At 32.1% G+C, this 26,561-nt stretch overlaps 2 protein-coding genes across 2 annotated transcripts in view; one reads left to right on the top strand and one right to left on the bottom strand.

Moving 5' to 3' along the window:
• The window catches only part of Adsl (adenylosuccinate lyase), a 137,277-nt gene that overhangs the window by 107,973 nt on the left and 2,743 nt on the right, over positions 1-26,561 (top strand). The window lies entirely within an intron of this gene.
• Ssk (smooth septate junction protein snakeskin) lies at positions 1,427-22,327 on the bottom strand. Its single transcript, XM_085949818.1, has 4 exons — positions 22,139-22,327; positions 5,463-5,659; positions 3,522-3,651; positions 1,427-2,078 (listed from the first exon to the last, which is right to left on the bottom strand). The coding sequence occupies exons 1-4, from the start codon at positions 22,187-22,189 to the stop codon at positions 1,983-1,985; spliced, it is 474 nt and encodes a 157-aa protein (XP_085805944.1). The 5' UTR covers positions 22,190-22,327; the 3' UTR covers positions 1,427-1,982.

Below are 26,561 nucleotides of genomic sequence, written 5' to 3'. Positions count from 1 at the left end.
TAATAAACGTAAAAAATTTTAACACCGCTGCACAGTTATGTACCGAAATATGACTATATTCTGAAACATTAGAGCGAGAGGTTTAAAAGAATACTATTTTATGTAACAAAAATACTTCATGCAGTCATCAAATGTTTAAAATAACTATAAAGGATAATAAGGCTTCAAAATTATATAAATAGATTATCTACAACGTTTAAGGAGGGTCCAGGATCATGGTTTGAAAATACAATAAAAACTCAATTTTGACCTTCGACGAGCATGTCCCCCCTTAAGCACTAAGGTGCATGGTTGCTACATCAGTCCCGTGCAGCATCGCTTCCATCGCATCGACTTAAAATACAGTTGAAATTGTAAATTATCAAAAAAATATATCAAATTGCAAGCTTCGTATTTTCCTCTAGGTGCCTCTTTAAAAAAGGCTCAGTAAAGGGTTCACCTTAACGGCTAGAATTCGCTTAGGTATATAATATAACTATACAACCTCACGCTTTCTCCAAGCGTTTGTATGACATTGTGGTATGCATCCTGACACGAGAGATAATAATCTAAGAAAAAGAAAAGTCAAATTGTTTGATTAAATCATTGCAAGTGGCAACTTACTATCTCTATGAATTTGAAAACTGCCCGATCGGTAAACCAAAACATTATCACTTCTCGTTTTCCAATGTAAAACGGAAAACTGGTCCTTCTTAAAACACTCCTGTGGGGCTCCATGTTTTTTTTATTTAATCTCGAAAGAAAATCAATCCATTTAAATGTCAAAAGCAATGTTTCTATGTTCGTTTGTTTTTAAATGCATGTTCGATTATGCTCTATAAATTTGAAATGATTTGAAAATAGAAAAGTCTCTTTATAAATAAATATTACTGTTACATACAGACCTATAAACTTATCTGGAGAATGGCCAAAAATGGAGCTACGAACTACCATAAGACGCCATATTGAAAAACGTCATCCGAATGTCAGATTTTGCCAGTTACGAGTCGTGATTGGGTAGTTTTCGTCAGTGGCTCCCCCATCTCATTCTCCAGATAAGTTTGTTGGTCTGTGGGTAGATATTTACTGTTTATATTAGTATACCGAATAATATCGCACTAACTCATTGTTGTAGGTTTTTTAATGTTTTATATAAAATTGCGTAATTATTCGAGGTACTGAGGATTAAAGAGTACCCCCTCGTAAATGTGAAAATATATGTTAAAAATACATTAGGAGCATTTTTCACATATATAAAAAAAATGTAGGGATGTTAGGTGTAACTTTATAATATTACGAAAATTAAATATATATTTTTTAAATATAGAGATTGTCTTGCAACCGTATTTATAATATGAATACTTTTCTTACTTCACTACATCTCTAAACACATTGATAAACATTATTTATAATAATATGTTTGTTTGAATAAATAAAATTACCATTTCATTAGATTTTTTAATAACTTTTATTATAAAAAAATTCAAATTTTACATAGACATTAATTACATTGTATTTTTTTACCTGTTTCAAAACCAAAGAAAATATTTATTTATTTTATTTTGTACTAAAACATCTTTTTATTAGAAATAATATTACAGCCTTATCCTAGATAGTTACAAAAAATGTTTTGCATCATTTAACGAACCTCAATATAGTATAATATAATTGAAATAATATTAATAACATATCATGGAAAGAATATTAAGTGTAGTTAGGCTAAAATAAGTTTATAAAATTACTGTCAGTTGGAACATTATCGTTTCGAAGTCACGATACATGGATGTTTAAAAATAATATAGATTGATTACTTGCTGGAGCCACAAACAGTAGCGTCGATGTACACTTTATTAAAAAAAACTGTATTTTATAAATAATGATTCGACCTGAATGTATTCTGGAAGATTATTATAAATTTTGATGTAAATGTTTTGTGATGAATGAAATCAATTGAAATTAGGTGTAGGTGGTGTAAACGTTTAGTTACGTCGACAGTGATCAGTCTATACCTCCTTGGAGTAGTGTATGAGGGATAAAACTGTGTCCAAAAGGTATGTCGCTCCGCTGAATACGCAGAGTGAACCCAATGCCAGACCCACCTGAAAATAAAATAAGTTAAAAAAAAACAATCTTATACTAAAACTAAAAATTATAAAATTAAAAACTTTCTAGCCAACAGAAATATTTTTCTATTGAATCAATTGTTTAAGAAAGCTTCATACACAATTTACAACCATAATTAGCCCATCTTCATAGATGAGGGTTGTTTATGTGCGCATTCCATCAGTGTTCATATAATTTATCATCACACACCACAGCCTAATGTGTGCCTATCGCAAGCGTCCTCTACTCACATTAGCCTCAGAGATGGTCCTTTCTCTTTCGGATAATATGTGATACAGTCCTACAAACTTGTCTCCATTGGCACGCAAGTCAGACGATTTACATTCTTCGGGCTTTTTTTCGCGTGGAGCACCCCAGATATGCGGACTTTTTAGTGCGCAGACCAGGCTCGTTGGATTTCAAACATGTTTGATATTTTACTCTCCGAGTTGCCAGACTTCGTCCGTCGATCACTATGCAAAATCGATACGCGATCATTCGGACCGAAAAAAAAACTTTAATTGTTTTAAACATTAATTAATTTGTTAATTTACAGATTAGAAAATGAGAAATTTATCAATTATTTTTTATTTGTATTTATGAAATTCATAAAAGAAAACGTAAAACTTGTGTTGTTTTCACTACTATATTATTTTATGCAAGTCTACATATAAATAACACAAAATTATAGGATTATCGGAAGACATTACGATAATCGCAACTTTTGACAGCTCGATTTTTTTATTCGTTCGTTGTTCAGTAGCAGAGCATAGACAAATCGGACGATTTATTGTCCTAGGACTTTTGGCTCGCCAATGGAGCGCTGGCATAAAGAACGGTCAAAAATGGAACTACGAACTATCATATGGGCGCCGTTTTGAAAACGTCATTCGAATATCAGATTCTGTCGAGTTGCGAGTCTTGATTGGGTAGTTTTCGATAGTGGCTCCCCCGTCCATTCTTTAGATAAGTTTGTAGGTCTGTAATTGTGATATTTCTACTCAATTCCAGTATAGAGAACCTATATTACAATAAGTATTCTAAAATCGCCTACATAATATAAATACAATTACTTATATAGCACGGATTCTTACACTAATTTTTATTTCAAGTTGGTATCTCGGAAAGTATATCGACGGTACAATTTTTTTTTACATATTTGTATTGCATGTACTGTTTGTATTGTACTGATCATGCGCAATTGATTAGTGAAGTATTATATCGATGACACCATTAATTATAGCACAGTATGAAGTTGGTGTCTTTAAAAGAACGTTGTATGTGAACTCCACGTTGTAAGCATCGGACTGCCTCTGAATTTAAATGTAGGTACTATATTGTTATAGTACCTATTAGCAACGGTGTATCGAACTTCAAATCTCTATGTTTAAGCAAGGTGAGTGATAATACCATCGGTAATGCTGGAGCTTTTTACACACCTGTCTTTCTGAATAATTCTGCTTGTAGTGCTGCTCTCCCTGGTATCCGTGCCAGTAGTGAAGGGCTGTTCCTCCAACGGCGATCCACAAGAAGATTCCGAGGAAGTTCATGATCACATCGGTCAGTTGTCTGAAAACATGAGAATTCTTCAATTAGATATACTATTCTTCTTTTACTTCGCCCTAGCCTGGGGGCCCGGGTTCAGGAGGGGCCCGGCGAAGCGAGTCGACCAGATAAGTGAGATACACACACATCACAAATTTGCTTCACTAGTAAAAAAAGTCGCCTTCAAATTCCTTCAATAATATTAAGTAGATACATATTATTTAAAATAATGTGGTTGTATGATACAATTTTTAATTGTGTATAATCGTGTGTATATGTATAATGTAGTCGAACACTAAATATACACATTAATTTTGCCGCGTGCACCATTTGGTCACACAGCCTTTATCCTTAGCGATAGGTAGGGGGCTCCGCCGAAGATCCTAGCCTGGAGGCCCGCTTCAGGATGTGGAGGCCATGGTCTCAATCATTGTAAATCGATCAAAATCAGAGTGTCGCGGTGCGGCTTCTCCCGTCGCCTGATGAGGTCAGTGTGATAATATTGTATGACGCATAAAGCATATACAATGTTACATTAATTAAACCTAGCGCTTATTCTTGAAGAGAAGTCTGCTATTTTTTTATCAATGCGATCTTCTTTTACTGTCTTTTCCGAGTATAATATTGGCCATCGTCATACGTCTGTATCTACCCAAGATTTAATTGGACGCAGCAGGTGAATATTAAAATGACCCTTGTAAAAATACTTGGCTCATATAATCTGTGTTTGTATATTTTATTCTTTGATTGAATTTCATTATTATACAACTGATTTCGATTGAAAATGAATAAGTAAGCAACAAAAGGGCTTCTTTCCATTTTGGAAATGCACAAATGTCATTCTTTGAAATGTTAAAATTAGACCAAATAACTTACGTATTTTTAATTTAAACAATTATTGTTAAAGTAGATCAGTTCTGAGTACCTTCACTCTATTAATATAAAATAACAAAACGTATACCTACACAATGTACCCACCTAAAACCGCTCTCAAAATTGTGTCATTATGTTTATGCACATATCTCATTGTGTAAGTAATGGAGAGTCCCTTTGCTTTTAATCTACTCAAATGTACTATAATTGAAGACACAAGTGGATGAAGGTGTTATGTTACATTTTATGACAAAGTCTTTTTATTGCATGGATGAAGGTAGTATGTACCCATCTTTCATATGGATGTATCAAACATCTTAAAATATTCATTAGCCTGGCATTACGGCAAGGGATGAAGGGACTATGTTACTTTATTTTTTTTAGTTTTAGTTTTATTTTGTTCTTTTCTCTAGTGGATGTAGGTGTCATGTACACGTTTTTATAAATAAATCACACATTTGAACATTTTAACAAACTATTTCTGACGTTAGTAAAATTGTGTGATCATTAGTTACCACTTGAATACATCACTAGTTAAATTATCTTCAACTGAAAAAAATACATCAAAAAAACTTTGACTTCAATTTACTCAAAACTTTGATTTTGTAACATAACCCCTTCATCCACTTGTGTCTTCAATTGTAATAAGGTTGTATATTATACTACAAACCCTTGTGTATGTATTTACATCATTGTCGTATCGTTCTACGTATCCGCATACATAATGTCAATACAAATATTTAGGTAGACTTCATATTACCCATTGTGGTGGAAAACTGAATTCTACCTATATTGTAAATTTGCGCCCATTTCTAGGACCCATTTTGCTAACGGCAAACTTGTGTAAGTCCACGAATGATCGATATATTTCTATTGTATTTTTTCTATGCATTTCGCAAAGCAGTTTCACAACTGCAATGCGTTGGCGACTCATGGCGTTTAAGATGTATGAAAAGACTTACTTTTTATGTTCTGTCGTACCGAAGCAGTATGCGATCAGTTGGACGGCCGTGTAGATGAAATACCCGACGAACACTCCTGATGCCACGATTTCAGCATCAGGGTTCTTCTCCTCGTTCAAGTTCCATGTTCCTCCAACTCCGAGGAATCTCCCGGAGTATCCGGTGCGGTACAGGATTAGGATGATCAGATTCAGCACCTGAAAAACGGAGACAGCTGATTAACTTTATGTTACAATTTTGAAGAATTCCTCCAGCATTATAGAAATTATAATATAAATATCTAATTTGACTACACAAGGAATGACACCGGATCATACCTCAGTTTCAAAGTGTAACAACTCAATAAGCATAGTTCCGAGATAGTTAGGAAACAAGAATTCGGGCAGGTTTTATCTTCTACTCATCTACTATAAGTATATCTATTTTTTGTAGATTTTAATGAAATTCTAGGATTATGTAAAAATTATATTTATAGGTATTTTTAATATTACTTATTATAAACATAATTTTATGTTTTTATAATATTAATACTAAAAGTTTTCAGAGTTATCCACATGATTAACGTAGGTATAATTCTGAAGAATAATTGATATTCTTTATAATATATCCGCTGATATTCTAAAATTATTACAGATTATCATTTGTTACATCTAAGCATTTTGTCATAGTTAACTTAAAACTGCAAATTTTTGACTTTTTATACTTTGTATCTAAGGTATCGTTATATATATATATATATATATATATATATATATATTATACTTAGCCATTGATATAAATAACATATTTATAAAATTGACGTGTCCGTCTGTGATTTTAAAATATTTGCGTTTTGATCAGCGTTTTGGTTATTTCCATGATGTAAGCATATAATATAGGTCTTTTTTATTTTGATTTTCTGTACGGTTATAGCTAACAAGTGACTGGACCAATATTGATGAAACTTGCACTGCTTTAACACTACGTTGTTTCGTTTCAATATCTAATGTTCCAAGGTTAATAATAAACATTCTACGATAAATATTATTGATTCAACCGGAAAAAAATACCTCATAATTAATTAATGTAAAAAGTGTAACTATTAATAATGTGCATTTTCAATAAATAATATCGAAGACGTTGCTTAATTCACTATTACCCAACATCACTTATTCAAATTTACGTATAAATTATCTCGAATTATTACGTTATTAGCATACTTCTGTTGTCGATTTAACATTCTAACATAATACGTATGACTGTACGACACACATTATATCTGCCTACATCTTAAATTTTAAAATACCAGTAAGTGCTCAGGCGGAAAGGAAATCATTTACTCGGCGTAGGTATCCGTTGTAATTAATTAAATTTTTGTTTTGGAATGAATGCTCCTATATTCAGAAGCTTTAACATTTGCAATATAGTGTTATTCTTGGAATGAATGGAAATTGTATTTATACGGTAAGTATTTTTAATAGAACGGCAGTATTTGAAATAAATTGACAGTATTAAAAATAAAATGGAAATATTTAGAATAAGAAGACGTTCAGTAGTAAATTGTTGGTTTTAATAATAAATACTAAGCCAAATTCTAATTAGGTGTAAAAAAACTATTAAACAAGGATATCATATTGTGATAATTTAGCATACGCTACCAATATTTTTAGTAAAAAGTTATATTATACGTAAATATTATGTGAGTAAATATGAATTCACTTAAACATTCATGTTTACTGTTTTATAGTAATTAAAAATAGTTTATTAATAATGATTTGACATTTATAAATAATAATCAATGTGGTTTACCCTAGAAATGCAATGCTTGATTAATTATGGCTTCTTGGCTATTCGGTGTGAGTGCATGTACGTATGCATATTTGCTCGATTACGTATGACGAAAACATTAATGACTTATCTTGTGCGCGCTATGAAGTTTATTAAATACCCACTGTAATTTACAAGAAGACAGTATAAGAGACAACATGTCTACAACGATGCAATAAACCGCATGTAGGCTGCTCTCGTGGTGCAGTGGGCAAGGCACTGGCCTTCCGCCCGAGAGTTCTGGGTTCGATCCCGGTGAGGACACAATATTTATGTGTTTTTCTCAGCGCCTGAGTGTTTGTGATCGTCCAAAAATACTAACAACCACCTTGTACGAAAAAGCAAGGGCATGGTTATTAATAATTCTAAAAAAAACGCAAGTATATAGGTAATATGTATAGACAGGGCTTGAAATGACAGGAGCGCCGTTACGGTTCATGAAATCCCCAAAATTATCGCACCGTGGAAAAAAATATTTTACCATATGAGTTAGATAGGCCATATAACAAAAAATCCAACACTTTTTTATGAAATACACATTATATTAGATAATTACTTATCGTCACCTTAAAACCTCGTAAATCTGTTTGAGATGAATGTTGAGGGAAGGAAAAAAACGTAATAAAACAATATTTTAAACACCTCTCTAATCGAAGAATCTGCTAACACTGGTAGTGAAATACGAGGTTTTAATTCCATATTTTAAACAGCGAGATTTACGAGTTTTTAAAATTTCTCGATAGATGGACAGCATACTAGTCTAGGCTCTAGAGAACCGAGGTTTTGATATGATTTAAAATGTTTTTTTGTTTAAATTTTGTCGAACAAACTTCATTTTTCCATAATATCGGATCTTAATAGTAGGGTGAAGGTATGGTAATATTTTCGGAAAATTTTTCATTTAGAGCGCTGTGTATAGAGATAGGTTTGCTGGTACGTGCATCTATTCAGCATTTATTCAGCAGTTGTCCACTCGCCGAGCGATATGCCAGCCCATTGCCATAGCGACCTCTATCACATCGCGTACTCTTGTCTGCTTCCTTATAGGTACATTGGTTTATTTTGTGGTATTTCCGCGTTATGCCCAATATGCACATTTCCATGTCACGTTGCGCTACTCGTAATTTTTCGATTTTTTTTTCTACATGTTTACTATGTTTGCATTATTATTAAGCATAATTTCTTAGGTATTTTTTTAGTAGATTATATTAATTAATCTCATATGTTGTATGGCCGTCATTATATAGATGCCCCTAATAGCACTCCAGGATTCTGTCCCTTGACAGGCAGTAGTCCTACAAAAGCGATCTACGCGCTGTAAGTCTCACATGTCGTGACAGAGTGAAGTAAGTAATAGCCAAAGAATAGATTAATAAATATCTAAAAAGGCTACATACTACATTTTGACGCAGGGTTTTGAATGTGTGAGATTAGTGTGTGTTGCAACCTTCAAATACACCAATATTGAACGAGTGTCAGTGCATAAACGGAGAGCAGTTGTCAGAACGTATGAATGGCGTATTATTGACACGTGTTTAAGTTTATCCCATATTCTTCCACACTCGAGATCGGTTTGCCTGTTTGGCCTTCCGCTCACGAGAATACTAAAAAAAGACGAGACTGAAACTAAAATTCCAGCCAGTATCTAGCTAATGTATTTCAATAGCGGCTCGCTCACGACAAGACTGGAATCTCTCAGTTTCCAGTCCCCCATAAAACAGTGGTGCCAATATCAGTAGATTCGATGATAAATCATATTTTCTTACCAAAATTGGTAGCACTGAACTGAACAGAACAAGCAATAACAAGTCTATATAGACGTCAAAAGTTAAAGATGGGCGAACCGATTTTTAATTGTGACATTTGTGACAGAAGTTGAGAAATACCCCGGCCTGTATAATTATTACAGGCTGCCAGAATATTCGCGTAAAGATATTACGGAAAAGGCTTGATGAATTAGCTGACGGTCCAGTTTGACGTTTGAGGTTATGAGATTATTATCTCAAGTGGGTTTCAGTAGCGTCGTGTGCGAAGCATTAGTCATTGGCTGGTTTATGAGTTCCATCAGCAACCAGTTTGTCGGATTTTAGTTTCTCCATGAGCGAAAGGCCTTACTCCAGATCCGTTAGGTATTTCAGTTGCCGTTATTTCTGAGTTCCCTGATAATTTCACTACAGGCTACCCTACATAGTGTCTTATTATTTAAATATGTGTTATACTACTATATTTATTGCAATATTCTTGACATAACAGAAATAATCAAACTTGCGTCTTCGCTAATAATTAAATGACCCTATCAATTAACCTCTTCGCACCCACGCCATCCTTTTCCCAATGCGTTATGGTATAATTTTTATAAGACTTGCCATACGATAACTAAATTATATGTTGAAGGAATTGAATTTATTGCGACTAGATCCATTGTTCTCAAATATTCTATCACAAAACGTCAGTAAATGGATACATATCTAAATATAATAATTGGAAATGTATTTTGAATTTTTTGACGTGTGACATTTTAATTTTACAACGTTTTTATTAACTCGTATTCTTGTTTGTCCAGTACAAATCTTGCAATCGATTTTAACTAACTTCCTGACTAGCTAGACTTGAAACTGTCGTTGAAACTTTTAGAATATATCAGAACACTTGCATCAACACTTGCGCCAATGCATTCTTTTAATACGTTTAGCCATCTTTAAGCAGAATTGAATTCATTTTCAGTTAATTCCGTTTTGTATGGAAAGTTATTTCAGAAAAATCCGTAAAAAGTAAAAGACTATATTATTGGTTGCTAAGGGGGTGGTCCTAGCAACTAAATTATTAATATATACGTGCGTTACTATGGAAATCAAAATGACATTCCAGTATTCTATATTTGTTTGTTTGGATGTTTGTTTTTTTTATTTACTTATCAAGTACAAGTTTGAGCGTATCGAGCATAATAATTCAACAGAAAGTTCTTTTTATCTTGTAATTATTTATCTTAAATTTATAATACATCATAAGGTGCATGGGTTGCTTTTATATAAATACCTACATAAATTTAATACTAATATATTTAATAATAATTAATTCAGTTATCAATAATTGTAACTATGATATTCGAATGTTCGAAAAAAAGTGAATAATAAGTTTTATTAATGATACATTTTATTTCTCTTTAATTTCGTTTAAATAAACATTGCACAAGTTTTGCGTGTACCTCTCCGATGATAGCAGATAGGTAATTGATAAAAATATATATAGATAAGATTAGGTAAGATAATTAGTATGTATTTGATTCGACAATACTCATAAAATTTACGTTATCATTATCAATGTGTTTGTTACTGATATCAAATATTTTCACCTGTACAGGTTTTATAAAAATCAATACCTAATGTAAATACATTTGATACCATAACTTTACCATTACCATGGATGAAGTAAATAAGTCCATAACATAACATAACATAATATATATATATATTAATCGACATAGCAATATCACTAGGTAACTCATTTATTTTATAATTAAGTTTATATTCATATTTTTTTTTAAGTCTTGAAAAATATTTGTCAAAGAGGAAGAGCCAATTGCGTTGAGGCAATAATTTCTCGTATTATTCTCCGTTTAGAAATTATATGATAATAACGAAACGTTTACTTTCTATAATATAGAATGATGATACCCAAAGTGGGCATCTAGAGGTTTTCTTATGGATTTGGAAGAGTTAAATAATAATAATTTTAATCAGTCACGAAAATGGTACTGGCGGGTTTTGTAACAACCATCTTTACCCGACTAGCCATTACAGATTTACGTATCTGAATTTAAATCCAATTAATTATATCAACAACATCAAATTAATTTTTAAATAATTACAAGATAAAAAGAACTTTTATATGCAACGTTTTTAAATGTTCTGTTGAATCATATAAACTTGACTTGACTAGCTTAAACGATCAAAAAAATGTATTTGATAGAAATAGATAGAAATAATACTGAAATGTCATTTTGACACTCATATTGATTTCCATAGTAACGCACGTATGTATTAATAATTTAGTTGTTAGGACCCTTGCAACCAATAATAGTGGATTGTATTACAGATTTCTTCCGAAATAACTTTTCATACAAAACAGAATTAACTGAAAATGAATTTAATTGTACTTAAAAATGGCTAAAAGTATTAAAAAATGCATTGGCATCGTGTTCTGATATATTCTAAAAGTTTGAAATGTCTAGCTAGACGGGAAGTTAGTTACAAATCAAGAGAGTCTTCCATATGTAACGTCTGGCACTAAGGGGAGGATAAAGCCTGATATATAATCTATGTTACATGTAAATTGTACGTAAAATATTTCACCGTGAGCTTTCTTATCGGAAAGATATGACCGTATACTATACGGTCTCCAATTTTATTAGATTCAATATGATCATTAATTCAATTTTCGTAACTGATTTTTGCAAAATTCATGAATTCAAGAATGAAAACATAACCTAAACTAACCTAATCAATAATCCATTATATCGGCTATTTTCAAAATTTGTTTGCTGCTGGCTTCCTGTAAAGTGTGAACCGACAAGAATCGTGTTTTATTTAGACATGAATTTTATGTCACTACTATACGACCCAAAGAGGTTGGACGGTCTAAATATACGGCCTTATAATATTTCCGATACAACATTCCACGTGAAGTGTGATACGGCGAACTGCATACCTACAAGTTTCCGGACACGGAACAGATTAATTAAATATAAATACGAAAGCCAGTCGCCATAGATAGACCATGACTTTTAAAGCCAGCTTTGGTTTATGACGTAGTTACGACTATTAAACGCAATAAGTACAAAGCCCACTGAACGTAGGACTAAAATATAATCAATAATAAATGCACGTTTCCTTTATGTGACCATTTATTTAATGCATATTATGACGCAGGTGTATATATTTAAAATAACATAATATTCTTTGACACGTGTTTAAGTCTACCCCATATTTCTCCACTCCCGAGCATTGTACATTCTTCCAGCCATAGCCCATATCCAGAACGTGGGTCTAGGACGATTTGGCGCCGGGACAACTGGACGCCACGCAATTCAAAATTAAATAGACGTTAGGTACTTATAGGTACCTACTTTAAAAATAAATATTTAATATTATTATTTATATTTGAATTATTATATAATGATTTAATAGTTGATGAGAATTTAAATATGCACACGTAAATAATGATTTAATAGTGCATATGTTTAACGCTTTCGCTGCTGAATAGATAATGAGATTTTAATTGCCCCCTTTAAAATGCACGTTAATTACATCGATCGGCCGCCTGGTCATTACGCACCGTGTGCGTCTTCCGCGTCCAAAGTATTAAGTTCCAACGAAAAAAGAGTTTTTATTTTATATAAAGCCTTAGACATGGTAATTCTCAATCCGCAATATAAAAAACCATTATGTTAAGAGTAAAATGAATTAAAACTACTAAGTAGTTGATAGAAACTGATTAAAATTCCTCGTCTACGTTCTGTATACGTGTCTACGACAGTGCGGCGTCTAATTGTCCTAGCGTCCAGTTGTCCCATTCCCCCAGAAGGTAAACCACTTTTCTCATTTTTATGGGTTCCCAATATTAATTAATATTCTGTTATTAATGTAGGTACCTCTGTTTTATGAAAATCCATTTTATTTTAGCCTGTCTTAGAGCGTAAACGGTGATTTACCTGTTTAGACAATTAGTCTATGAAAGTCGGTATAAACTGAAGTTAAAAAAAAACACCTGCTATTAATAACTATGTTAATATTTTTTGTTATTATCACGCCTGAATTATTGTGAAATCATTTCTGTACCAATGTGTGTACAAACGCTTAAAAAGTACTTATCAGATAACTAAATTTACGTTTTGGTAAAATTTTAATAGCAAAAATGAAAAACTTTGTTTCAATTTTTTCAGTATTATTTTTTTAAGTACCTACCTACTAGCTTTTTATGCCTTTTTTTGACTATGTCCGATCCTAAGAAGGTCATATTACAGAGTGGAGGTTTGTATTAACAGATTTATTCTGATGGATTCAAGCTCTGTACTATTCCATTTAAATGGTTTTTTGCGACCCGGGTTTCGCCTTTCGGCATCTTCAGGCGTCGTGTACACTCACCAAAGGCAAACACACACTGACAACGAACACTCTTAACTCTATCTTATATAGTAAATCAATACAATAAAGTAGGCAAAAACTCCATTACCTACCTATCTAGTCAGAAAAAAACGTAGGTATGTTTAGTTAGTACAACTGTCTCGTTAAATCTTAAATGAGTTCGTAGTTACTTTGGCATAACGCCATAACCTAATCATAAAAATTCTAAAAATGTAGGTTCTTACGTCAATCGCAACTTTCATGTTTTCTTTTTCTTTTCACGAAAATAAAGTATTTTTTCTAAGAAAAAACTCGTGTAGTATCTAAAAATGATCAAGCATTCTTTAAATCGAGCATTTTCGAGAGTCATCAAGCAATCGAATCAAACGGAATCCCAATAATTAAAATCCCTAATTATTACCTGTAACGCATGCTCAGTTCTAAAGAATCGTTGCCGGAAGAGGTTTGTTTAAAAAAATGATTGATTAATAAAATGAGTGATTAGTTCATTTTGAACATGCTTAAAGAGTTGCAATCGTGTTTTTGTCGATACAGAGAAATAACTAGACGAATCACCTTTAACTTATTAGACACTACTGTGCCTAACAGTTTTTTATACGCTAATTCGTAATACACGTTCACGCGTTGTAACCTGCTTACACACTAATTGGGTACCTCTGCAAGCGACGACGTGACGCAACGTAACCACGAAATAGGCATCTACCTATGTGCACGTGGGTAAACAATAAGAATTTTAGTTCTGCGAACAGTGTTTCTGTTCTGACTCAGTTACGTATTCTGGCATTCACTTAGCTTTATTCATCAGCCCAAAAACAATAATATAATATGTAGATACGTTGAATTCGCGCCTGGTAGTGAATATGAAGATAACTCTAATTGAGTCATTTGAAAGATATATTATATGGCCCTCACACCCGGAAGCGAGCAACCATGCCACGATAATCTTCGACGGACCCCCCTACCTATCAGCAAGGTTAAGAATACTGTGATGCTCTAGAGCAGCGTTTCCAAATTGTGGTATTATGTGGAACCCAATAGTTTCACGAGGTAGAATTTAGGCTATTTTTTGTATTTTTTAATAAATCCACTTGAATTATTGAGTAAAATAAAGTACTGATCTTTTGAGGTAGCCAAGTAACATGCAACCCCTCGCCATATTGGATAAATAGCCAGTTTTATTGGTTAAAACAATTAGATTTTTGTATTTTCTACCTACATGAAACGTTTGTTATTTTTATTTGTTCTAACCACAAAGTACTAATATAAAGAGAGTGTGTATTGTTCGGCAAAATGAAGCCGTGTTTCTTGCGTATAACGCACATTAGAACCTCAATTATCCTAACTATGAAACGTTATAGGTACCATCGTGTTGTTTCTCAGTACGGCTACCAAATTTAAATATAACATAGTTAAGGGGGGACATGCTCGTCGAAGGTCAAAATTGAGTTTTTATTGTATATTCAAACCATGATCCTGGACACTCCTTAAACGTTGTAGATGATCTATTTATATAATTTTGAAGCCTTATTATCCTTTATAGTTATTTTAAACATTTGATGACTGCATGAAGTATTTTTGCTACATAAAATAGTATTCTTTTAAACCTCTCGCTCTAATGTTTTAGAATATAGTCATATTTCGGTACATAACTGTGCAGTGGTGTTAAGATTTTTTACATGTATTAATTTTTAAACGAATTTATAAAACCGTTAGCATAATTTATTACGAGATAATTTTTGTAAAATATTCACGATAAAAAATTATATTGATAATCTCTGTGATCCCAAATTTGACAAGAATTAGGCATTTTATTATTCAAAAAATCGGCAATATTAACACATTTCAAGATGATTCTAAATATATTTATTATAAGCTATGTCTTTGACCATTCAAGTGTGATAAACATCTTATGAATAATGATTGCTTTATAATAATTATTGACCTAAGAATAAGGTAGTGTTTTTTTGAAATACGCCATTTCTTTTGTCATTCCCCAGTGGTTAAGCTACAACATACGGCCGTAGCCATAAATTAACAAACTATAATTGAAGTAGGGAGTAAAATGATATTGACGCGCGTGTTTGAACATGTACCGTTTAAAAAAAAATTAAAAAAAAATCAGTTAGGTACATGTTCAAACACGCGCGTTAACATAATTTTACTCCCTACTTTAATTATAGTTTGTCATTTTATGGCTACGGCCGTATGTTGTAGCTTAACCACTAGGGAATGACAAAAGAAATGGCGTATTTCAAAAAAACACTACCTTATTCTTAGGTCAATAATTATTATAAAGCAATCAATATTCATAAGATGTTTATCACACTTGAATGGTCAAAGACATAGCTTATAATAAATATCTTTAGAATCATCTCCAAATGTGTTAATCTTGCCGATTTTTTGAATAATAAAATGCCTAATTCTTGTCAAATTTGGGATCACAGAGATTATCAAAATAATTTTTTATCGTGAATATTTTACAAAAATTATCTCGTAATAAATTATACTAATGGTTTTATAAATGCGTTTAAAAATTAATAAATGTAAAAAATTTTAACACCACTGCACAGTTCTGTACCGAAATATGACTATATTCTAAAACATTAGAGCGAGAGGTTTAAAAGAATACTATTTTATGTAACAAAAATACTTCATGCAGTCATCAAATGTTTAAAATAACTATAAAGGATAATAAGGCTTTAAAATTATATAAATAGATTATCTACAACGTTTAAGGAGTGTCCAGGATCATGGTTTGAAAATACAATAAAAACTCAATTTTGACCTTCGACGAGCATGTCCCCCCTTAAGTAACCATATTTTCTACTAAATTAACTAAAAATAATTACCACTAACTTTATATTTAAGTAACACAAAAACAATAAATTTCAGCAACACGTGCTGGCAGTTTTTAAATAACTAGTCATCCAAATTAATATTTACCGGCGACGTGTACAAAAAATATTTAATTCAGCCGTAGAAATTCTGAATGCTTTCTCACTCTCACTTATGGTTCGTTTTTGTTCGGGGCTTGGTTTTAACTTCTAACCTATTTCAAGATAGGAGATGATAATATGTCTCAGAATATTAATCATTTACCTAATTTAAATCTAAGAGTATTTATCGTCCATCGCTAATTGGGTTTAAAAACGTCCCTGTATTAATTTAAGTAATTGTTATTAAAACTTGCCTTTTGTAGTCCTGTGAGTAATTGTAATAATTAATAATTATGTAAATTAACTACCAATTCAATTGAGTTAACAATTGAACAACTACAAGCAGATTACTCATAGTTTTATGATTCATCTAACAATGTAATTAGGTTACGCTCCCATCTAGTCTGGAATCACCATATTAGCATATCTACATACAACGTCTAAAGATAGTAGTTGATAATAAATTTTGGTTGCAACACGTTACCATTTTAGTTGTATTTGGTGTAAGCAGGAAATTATTATTTACGTTTGCAGTATTGCCAACTATGTAGGTACAGCTGTTGACTACAAGGGGTGAAAAATCTGGACTAGATTGATTTTTTGCGGATTTTAGCTATATATTTCGCTCAAGGATTCATGTTTCAGTCGTTTAGCTAATTTTTGAATAATTTAAAGCTGTTTGCAGTGTCGAAGATGCTAGATTCAACGCTGTAGCTAAGATCAGAAATAATGGGAACTGAAATACCTAACGGGTAAGGAGAAGCAGGCAACCGATCTCGAGTAAGGAAGAACCCGCGATAAACCTAAACATTTGTCAATAATACGTCATACGTCGAATACTGACAACTGCGGCGACAAACTCGGTTTATACATTGACGCTCATTTAATATTTGTGTATTACACACACTATTGCACGTGCATGCGTATTTCATTTTCCTAGGACACTCACACATTCAAAACCCTGCATCAAAATGTAGCTTATTGAATATAGCATTATCGTAATTCTATTTATTAACTGTTCTGTGGCTAAGGTGTACGTACTCAAATACATTTTACAACGTTAAGGTGACGCATCAGTGAAACGCCAAATAATTTTCAACTGTACGCGCGACGAAATTTTGGACTCGCTGCTATTCACTGAGAGAATGTTGACCCGGGAACACGTCACTTTGCTGCGTGATAGCGACGGGTCAATTAATTCTAAAATCGTGTAAAGACGACTAAAAACGTTACCCATTTACTTTAAAAAGAAAACATGTCAATGAATATATTATTATTGTTACTAGTAGAACAATAAACTGAACATAAAATGAACGTATGTTGGATTTATATGACAATTAATATTTCGTTTGACAGGCGTCATTTTCACCCGCCACCCGCAATCCGCGCATCGCCTAGCGACGATCTTTTTAGACCGTGCCTCAACTAATGCATGGCCTTAAGTTGACAACGTTGTTGGTTTGCTATGTTTTGAAACAAAAATACTACAGTGGAACAACTTAACCTTAAAATTGTGTTGATTTCAATTTTTTCTACTGCACACGAATTATGTACAATAGGGTAAATTTAATAACTGTTTCCGTTATTATTTCCGACTGCTCTTTCATGAAACATATTGCATCGTTTTCTCTCGCTAGACGTCGCTCTAGCTACGTCATATTTTCTGTTAAAACTATCGAACTTCACGCATACTATGTGGTATGTTTATAGTAGTGCTTTTATTTTAAATTGGGGTATATTTAAATATCTTTAATAATACATTATTATGTGTAGATACTTATATTCAATACACAAGGTTTTAAAAATGTTAGAATCTTTATTATAGAATATAAAAATATATATTTAAATAAAAATCATTATTCACAAGTACATGAACGTATGTTACAATTAAGTTAATGTCATTTACCTTGATTGATCAGTGATCACTGATCAGTGATCACATAGCAAATTGCCTCCTGACTAGTGTAGTTTGAAGTACATCAGTTAAAACTTAACTATTAGAAATAATTGGCATGAATCATAGACGAATCAATAGCTTAGAGGCGAAAGCACTCACTCAGACGTTAGTTCGAGTCCCACTCGAACCCAAGCGTGGTTTACGCAGGATTTAATTGAATTAAAAAAATAATTAACACTAACTGCAATTTGTAGTCTTAGTTCATTGAAAACAAATACGTATGACTGACAAAGTTTACTGTGCACTATTTATGTCCGATCTTAACAGCCTACCTCCACCTTTCGCCATTTATGTATATTCAATATTGAATAAACAATTTTTAATGTTTAATTGTAGGTATAATAGTTTGATAATTTAATACAATTATTGCTATTTCGATATTTTCCAAAAAACGCGTTTCTACCTAACTTACAAAAAGCTCTTTGATGAAAATACTGCTTCATTATCCATAAAATGAAACACATTTGAAAACAGCAAGTTATCTCATGAATAGGTCAATGTCTCTTCTAGCTCTTGTTTAATAGGCTAGCGGAGGCCTTCATGCAACAGCGAATTGATGACAAACATAAGTATGACTATTTAATTGTAGACACTCTAAATCCAAACTACAATGATTCACGTAAATTCAGTTTAATTTCAATTAGTCATTTAGTACCTGATATACCTCAAATACGTCAAGATAACAATGCGATGCCATAGCAGGTGCGATTAATGATATGAAAATATTGATTAAGTCCACGATTCTGCTTATGGGCGAGGTATATTAAATAAATGGCTTCGTAGCCTAATGTAATGTATAAACCAGCGATTTCCAATTTGGCTACACGACCATGCGTTATTTTTATTACAGTAGACAAACATTAAAAATGTTTCTAATGCTTACAGACTTAGGGATTGCAATACCGAATGAAAATACTAATACCAGTATTTCGGTATTTCCAATTGAATATCGGTATTAATACCGGTATTCGTGAAATATATGGAAACAACAGAAGTATCCACCGATAAAATATAGATATATCTTTAAAATATTAATATTTTATAGCAAAAATATATAGCATAATTAAGTATATGCATATAATATGTGAACCGTTAAAATTGGTGAAGGTAGACTGTTAAGATCCGACATAAATAGTGCACACTAAACTTTGTTAGTCATACATATTTGTTATCATTTTACTATCTACAATTTTCAGATAGTTTTCGTTAGTTTGTAAAATTCAATTAAACCCTACGTAAACCAAGCCATCATAGATAATAGGCAAAAATATTCGTCTATCTATAAAATATCTAAAATTATGCCATTAAAATCATACATCATCAAAAATAGAAGAATATTTTTTTATATATTGCGGTTTGATTTATACATGTATTATTGTATATTATACACAATTTCAATACCGAATATATCGGTATTGTCTGATTTTTAAAACCGGTATTTCGGTATTGAAAAATACTGTGATACCGGTTTTGAAATGCCGGTATTGCAATCCCTATTTACAGTATGTAGTTATGTTGATTCAACGTAGTTATATTATGAATATTCTGCTCTGCTAAGTAAAAAGACAGTATTTTTGTTTTAGTGAAGTCAGTGAACCCAAGTTTTAAACAACTGTTTTTATTGTACTCGTATTATGTAAAATTATTGAATTGTTTCGATATTATTATGATCTGTAAATTAACATGTCTATTTAGAAATTATGTAAAAACAATTCAATAATTTTACATAATATAAAAGTAGTTTAAAACTTGGGTTCTCTCATTTCACTAAAACCAAAACACTGTCTTTTTACTTAGCAAGGTAGTATTATTAATATATAACTGTTACAGTCATCATAAAGACTGTAATTTTTCAGATTTTTATTGACTAATATACCTAGTACCTAAGTAACCCAGTTCTATTTACTGTAATAAGTTTATTGTTATGTAGCATAATTTACATACTTACTTTTATTATTTTCAAGGTAGTTTCAATCAATAACAAAAAAATATTAAATGTGTTCATCATTTGGTATTCAAAAAAATACTACACGTGTTTCGCTCACATGGTGAGCTTTATCTGGTGTGAGTATCGAAATTTATATTAGGGTATTTCAAATTATTTATATTCAATATATAAAATGTTACATTCTCAAATATTAGAAATTATTCGTTGAATAATTATTAGCAAGTGCAAGTACGTTATAACTACAATTCGGAGTAATCCGGGCGTCGGTTAATAATTAGGGCGCTTAATATTATTGATACCTTGATTTACAATACAAAAACCAATAGGCAACATTAACGCAATTTGATAAGTGTTTCACGTTACAACTACTAGATAAATTCGTCGTAATTAAGTAGGTTGCCCGTAACTTAATTGGTAAAAAGCACAGTGTCGCGAATCAAGTGGTTACAGGTTCAAAAAAGATTTTTTGTAGTACGTATAATAGGTATTTAAGGCGTTTTTAAAATAAGTATATTCAATAATCGTATTCTATTGGTTCAAATATTGTAAAATGTTAGTAATATTAAAACATTTTAAGACATTAATGAAATTATTGTTAGGTATGTTGTATACAATTTATTTTATAACAATTATCAATGATTGACGATTCGCTTTTGAATTTACGGCTTTTCTACCATGTTTTTAGCAGTAAAAATACGACTGTCTAATTATTGTAAAGTTATGGTTTTTATGATGTAGATACTAGTAATTGATTATTGTGATTGAATTGTTAAGAAATACCGACTTGTACTTTAATAAAATTACAACGCTTTCTAAGTCAAAAAAACGATGTCGGTTATAGCTAATAATTAATAGAATTGTATAAATTTATAATTTTCTTATTTAGATATAAAGTATCCAAATTAAATATAAATTTAAGATACTATGGAGTGACTACAACTTTAACCAATACCTAGTACGGTGTCGATCTGTTGGGCTTCGAAACAGGTTAAATTCATCGATCAATATATCGGAATAATAATGCTGTTTAAAATTAACTTATTAAATAAATAGATCTGGGACATTGCTGTAAATTACATTTTATACCCTTCCTATTATTTATATACTAGGTTTATGTATCGATGTAATGACGTATTGACCATATTGTATTGTAGATACACATAATTAGTACCCACTACGAGCTAAAAAATAGTAGACTCCCATATTCAAGTTCAATAAATAAGACCTTATTGTACTGCGTTTTATGGTCGTTTTGCATAGACAATCAATCGATCGTAATCAGGCGAATAAAAAAATGTCTCAGGAGCAGTGACCCAAGTCTTGCATGCACTCAACTGTGCTTTAACTGAATTTTCATTACTTAAAGTTAAGAGTGACCATAGAAAATTTAAGTAAATATAAACAAAATTAAAAACTATATCAAATAACAAAAGTTAATACAACATTTTTGAACGATCTTAGTAAAAAGGTCTAAATGCATCAAAATTGTCGATTAGGTCGGACGATCCGATGGGCCCAACAGCTGGTTGAGCCGACTTGGGCAAATCTTCCCTTTTCGTACACATTTTAGGACATTTCCAGAGGATGTGGTTTGCATCATGTATTTCTCCGACAATCAACAGTATGATTTGTCACAATTAATGGCAATGGTGTAAAAATAAAGAAGCTTAAAACATGTATGTACGTCTCATTAAATTTTAGCTGCTGGTCGCTAAGATAATTTGACTTGTCGAACTGTAATCCTAACATGATGTTTTGTTTTCCTTTGGGAATGAATTCGTAACACCAGGTTTGAATTAGGTACGACAGAACACAAAGGTAACAGGTAGGTAATAAAAGGACAGTATCTACTGACACATTATCATAAACCACGTATGTCTACTTACCAACTTCACAATTTTGATCACAACGGATCCGATAGTTTGCACAGACACCATTTTGAAACGTTGTTAAAAAATCTTGATCAATGAAGTAATTCGAAATACGTTGGCACTTTTAATTTTATTAAACACTTGTCATACGTAGTAAGTTCGCGGACTTGCCAGGTCTATAACGACAAAATGAACTATCGTATCTGTGTGGCATACAATCTTATCATATCCTCAAAAGTATAAAGATAACATTCAGGTTTCGTCACCCCGTATGACTAAATAATATAGATTCTGGAATTAAAACGTTGTATCTCCACTTACGTTACTTTGGCGTTTACTACATAAGAGATATTTGCAGTTTTTTATTGTTATCTATAATGAAAATGGGATAATTTAGAAGCAAAATGTGCTATATAGGTTTACGTTACGTTGGTACTTACTACTTTTACATGTTTGCAGTTTTTGTTATCTAGTTATCTGTAATCTGTAAATGAGAGATATGTACATAATATAGTCGATGTTATATTATGTTGATAAGGTGTTGACTATTAAGGTATTTCCACGCCTTGTTTTTATATATATTTCTGCATTAATGTATATTTGTTGCGTGATTGGATGAATCATTTATGTACTAAAAATTTACTTTGTTCTAAATAATCTAAATAAACATTTCAGTAGAATACCACTTAGGCCATTATGGAGAAATGTGACAAACCCTTATCGCGATGTATTCACTATTACAAGCTTCTTTCACAAACCCCACAGATTTGTCCGAGAAATTACAGACGTAAACAATACCATATTCCTGTGGCGAAGAGTGGATGTAGGCTGTTAAGATCCGCCATAAATAGTGCACTTTAAAGTTTGTTAGTCATACGTATTTGTTTTCATTGAAATAAGACTAGAATAAATTTACAGATGGTGTTAGTTAGTTTTTAAAATTCAATTAAATACTGCCAAACCCAAGCCATAATAGATAATAGTCAAAAAATACTCGTCTATCTATAAAATAACTAAAATTACGCAATTATATCATACATAACTTTTAATATTGTATTGAATATTGAATATTTTTAATCTATCATAGTTTATCAATATATGTATTCTTAATCCAATGAAAAAAAATAAGTTAGTATGAATGAAAAATTGTGCGCAATTTTGCCTAACGCCCAAAGTATACCAAAACTATTATGGTTTGGTTTAGGCAGGGTTTAATTGATTTTTAAAAACTAACCACCACAACCTGTAAATTGTAGTCTTAGTTCAATATGACTAACAAAGTTTAATGGACACTATTATTTTATGGCAGATCTTAACAGCCTACCTCCACCCATCGCTTTGGCCATATTCACTCCTAAACAAAGCATGTTTACGACTAGGAATTGCAATACTGAACGACAATATTAATACCGGTATTCGTAAAATATATGAAAAAAACAGAAGTATCTACTGGTATATAATATTATGTATATAAAGCTCTTTAAAATAAATATTTTATAGGACGTACCATTGTTGGTCTCCAAGGGCGTTGAAGGGCAACTGGAGTAAACCAAACATCGCCTAATCTGTCAAAAAACAGCCATGGTCATTATATATATTATATGTTAATTAATACATTTTGTTTTCACTTTCAATACCTATGGAATATATCGGTATTGTCCGATTTTTAAAACAGGTGTTTCGGTATCAAAAATATTAGGATACCGGTATTGCAATCCCTATGGACCACCCACAGAGCGGATGTTATATTTACTATTGTTTACGAGATATGGTTGAAAGCCATTATCCCAACTCATTGGAACTACATATATGAACAGATTCAAACTGATTAACGATGACTGTTGTCCATGTGATGGCAACACGTCTCAAACAGTGTGGCATGTCATTAACGACTACCCAATACTAGAAAAAGAGTCGTGGGTTCTCGGAACTCTGTACAGACAACATAATAATGATATTGACCACCAAAAACCTCACGAAAAATTAATCAACAAAATGACACAAGAACAATACACAAAATATTTAATTAAGAAATAAAAGGAAGAACATAACTCTAAGATTACTTTTGCATTTTTTTTGCGTAGGTGCAGCAATGGGACTAACGTAAAAATAGAAATTGTGTCAGCGGTTTTTATAGGAAAATCACAGAAGGCTCCATCTGGAAAATGGTTGAACGTCACTGGAGACAAGTCATTTTGTATACACAACCAAAAAGTCCTTTGGACATACATAACGTGAAAACATCTCATGCATATTATTATAACCACTGAAAAAAAAAGATTTTTTTCTATTGGTAGGTAGGTACTAAGATGTTTTCAAATTATGTATCTTCAATAATTTAAAGAATGTTACATTCTCAAATCTTGTGTCTTATTCGTTGAATAAAAGAAACTGTTTATTAAAAAAGTGCTTTATTTCAGGCACAAATGAAAATAGTAATTTTTATTGTTTTAATTTTTATCCTTTCCTCAATACTAGTATAAATAGTAGTATAATATTTTTGGTTCTTTTCTGTTTAGTTAGTGGAAGCCAGCGGCAAACTTATTTTGTATGCGATACAAATTTGTGTCCGGAAACATATACATATTTATATATACATAGCATATACACATATATTTTACATAGCAGTTAGCCGTATCACACTTCACCGTGAAATGTTGTATCGGAAATAAATGACTTACATTAAATTCATATCTAAATAAAACACGGTTCTTGTCGGCTTACAATTTACAGTTTATAGGATGCCAGCAGCAGACAAATTTTGAAAATAGTCGATATACTGGATTATTAATTGTTAGGTTAGGTTAGGTAATCATTCTTGAATCCATTAATTTTGCCGAAATCTATGAAAATTGCCTCTCTCTGTTCCCGCCTGGCTTCCAGTAAACAGGCTTGTACCATTTTTAGGATTGTTGTCTAATGCGTCAATGACATTGAGCTACTTTACGAGCTGCTCGTTGGCGAATTTACAATCTGCCTGTAAATTCGCCCAGTGTCATCATCGAACAAGCTAACAAGCAGATTGTAAACAATCTACTGAGAAAAGTTGAAAGCCGGTCATCTTTACACGCTACACGCCGGCGTGTAGGCCTACTACGTCTACGCAGTAGAGCGTAGTAGTAGCGAACTCCCGGTAAAAAACGAATTACGTTATGTCAAAATAGTCGCTAGCTTGTTGGCTTCTCAGCGAATGGAAAGTTTTGTGTGTCATCATCACAATCGCAGTAGCTGAATCGCCCGCTTTTAAATTCACCAACAAACAGCTCGTAAAGTAGCTCAATGTAATTGACGCATTAGTGTATGTTTCCCAACCTTTTTCGTGCCACAGCATATTATTGACGTACCTTTTCTCAAACTCTTAAATTACCATTTTTTGTATTAAACTCGAAAAAAAAAATAACCAGTTGCAATTATTATTTGTATGAGGCGCCTACTGAAAGGTTTAGTAATAGCGTATAGGAATATTATATCTTTTCTATAATAAGTATAAAAAAAAGCCAAAACTTGCAACCCTTTTCTCATTGCGTAATTTTTGGAATTGCTAGTGTGGCGACAATACATTCTATTCAAATATGGGGGCGGTCCGGTACCTACTCCAAATACGGGCTCTCCATATAACTTTCTTTAAAAAAACTAACTCTATCGTTAATGATCCTTTTCATCTTATACCTTTAGTAATAGATTCCTCATTGACATTATCTACATACAAATTTTCAAAAATATGGGTATCATCGATCTACTTTACAAGATAATGGATATTAAAAAATGCATTGTTTTGGTAGTTTCTCCATACATACACGTTCTTAGAAAGAACCTTTTTCTGAAACCGTCACTAATAGATTATACCGAATGTACACGTGCATGGATTTACTTGCACCGATAGTGTCTTTTAAACTATCGTGATAATACCTGTTTACGCGTAAAAGTGATGACTGTCTCGCCAATCCCATTCTTCAAGAGTAGGTAAGCGATACGCGATGTTGTCATTTTATGGTACTATTTGACAGGTCCTGAAAATCGGTTAACCTCAAAATGAGTATCTGTGCAGTGTAGTTCGGTTTTTTACCTGAAGGTTCGCTACTGTCGTTCTACTCCGCAGGCGCAGATATTGCATGGTCGAATTGTCGCGTGAAAATTCAGAAGCTTCTGAACTTTTTTGATTCATGCATGTAATCTTTCAATTTGTACGATGATATGTATTTAGACATGTAGTTTTTTGTTATCGCCGTGAAAATACGTACCTACTGTTAGCAGTAAATCCATGCAAGTGTAAACAGGGTATTGCTCATGTACGGTTTCAAAATAGAAAATATAACAAAACAATAAAAAGGAAGAAAAATAACTACAAGTATTGGTATTTACTAAAACGTTCTGAAATCGTTGTCGAGTTTGTTTTTGATAGAAAAGGTTCTATCTCTTTTAGCAAGGATCTAATAAT

This window comes from Rhyacophila brunnea, unplaced genomic scaffold, assembly GCF_057557595.1.
Source record: "Rhyacophila brunnea isolate RB1 unplaced genomic scaffold, BYU_Rbru_1.0 scaffold_22, whole genome shotgun sequence".
Classification (NCBI taxonomy): domain Eukaryota; kingdom Metazoa; phylum Arthropoda; class Insecta; order Trichoptera; family Rhyacophilidae; genus Rhyacophila; species Rhyacophila brunnea.
This window is presented reverse-complemented; position numbering and strand designations above follow the sequence as displayed.

Excerpts from the sequence above, each read along its gene's own strand:
- Ssk (XM_085949818.1), bottom strand. The coding sequence starts at position 22,189 with ATGGTGTCTGTGCAAACTATCGGATCCGTTGTGATCAAAATTGTGAAG. Across the intron at positions 5,660-22,138 it reads TGATCAAAATTGTGAAGTTG|GTGCTGAATCTGATCATCCT; the intron begins GTAAGTAGACAT and ends TCCGTTTTTCAG. Across the intron at positions 2,079-3,521 it reads AGAATTATTCAGAAAGACAG|GTGGGTCTGGCATTGGGTTC; the intron begins GTGTGTAAAAAG and ends TTTTATTTTCAG.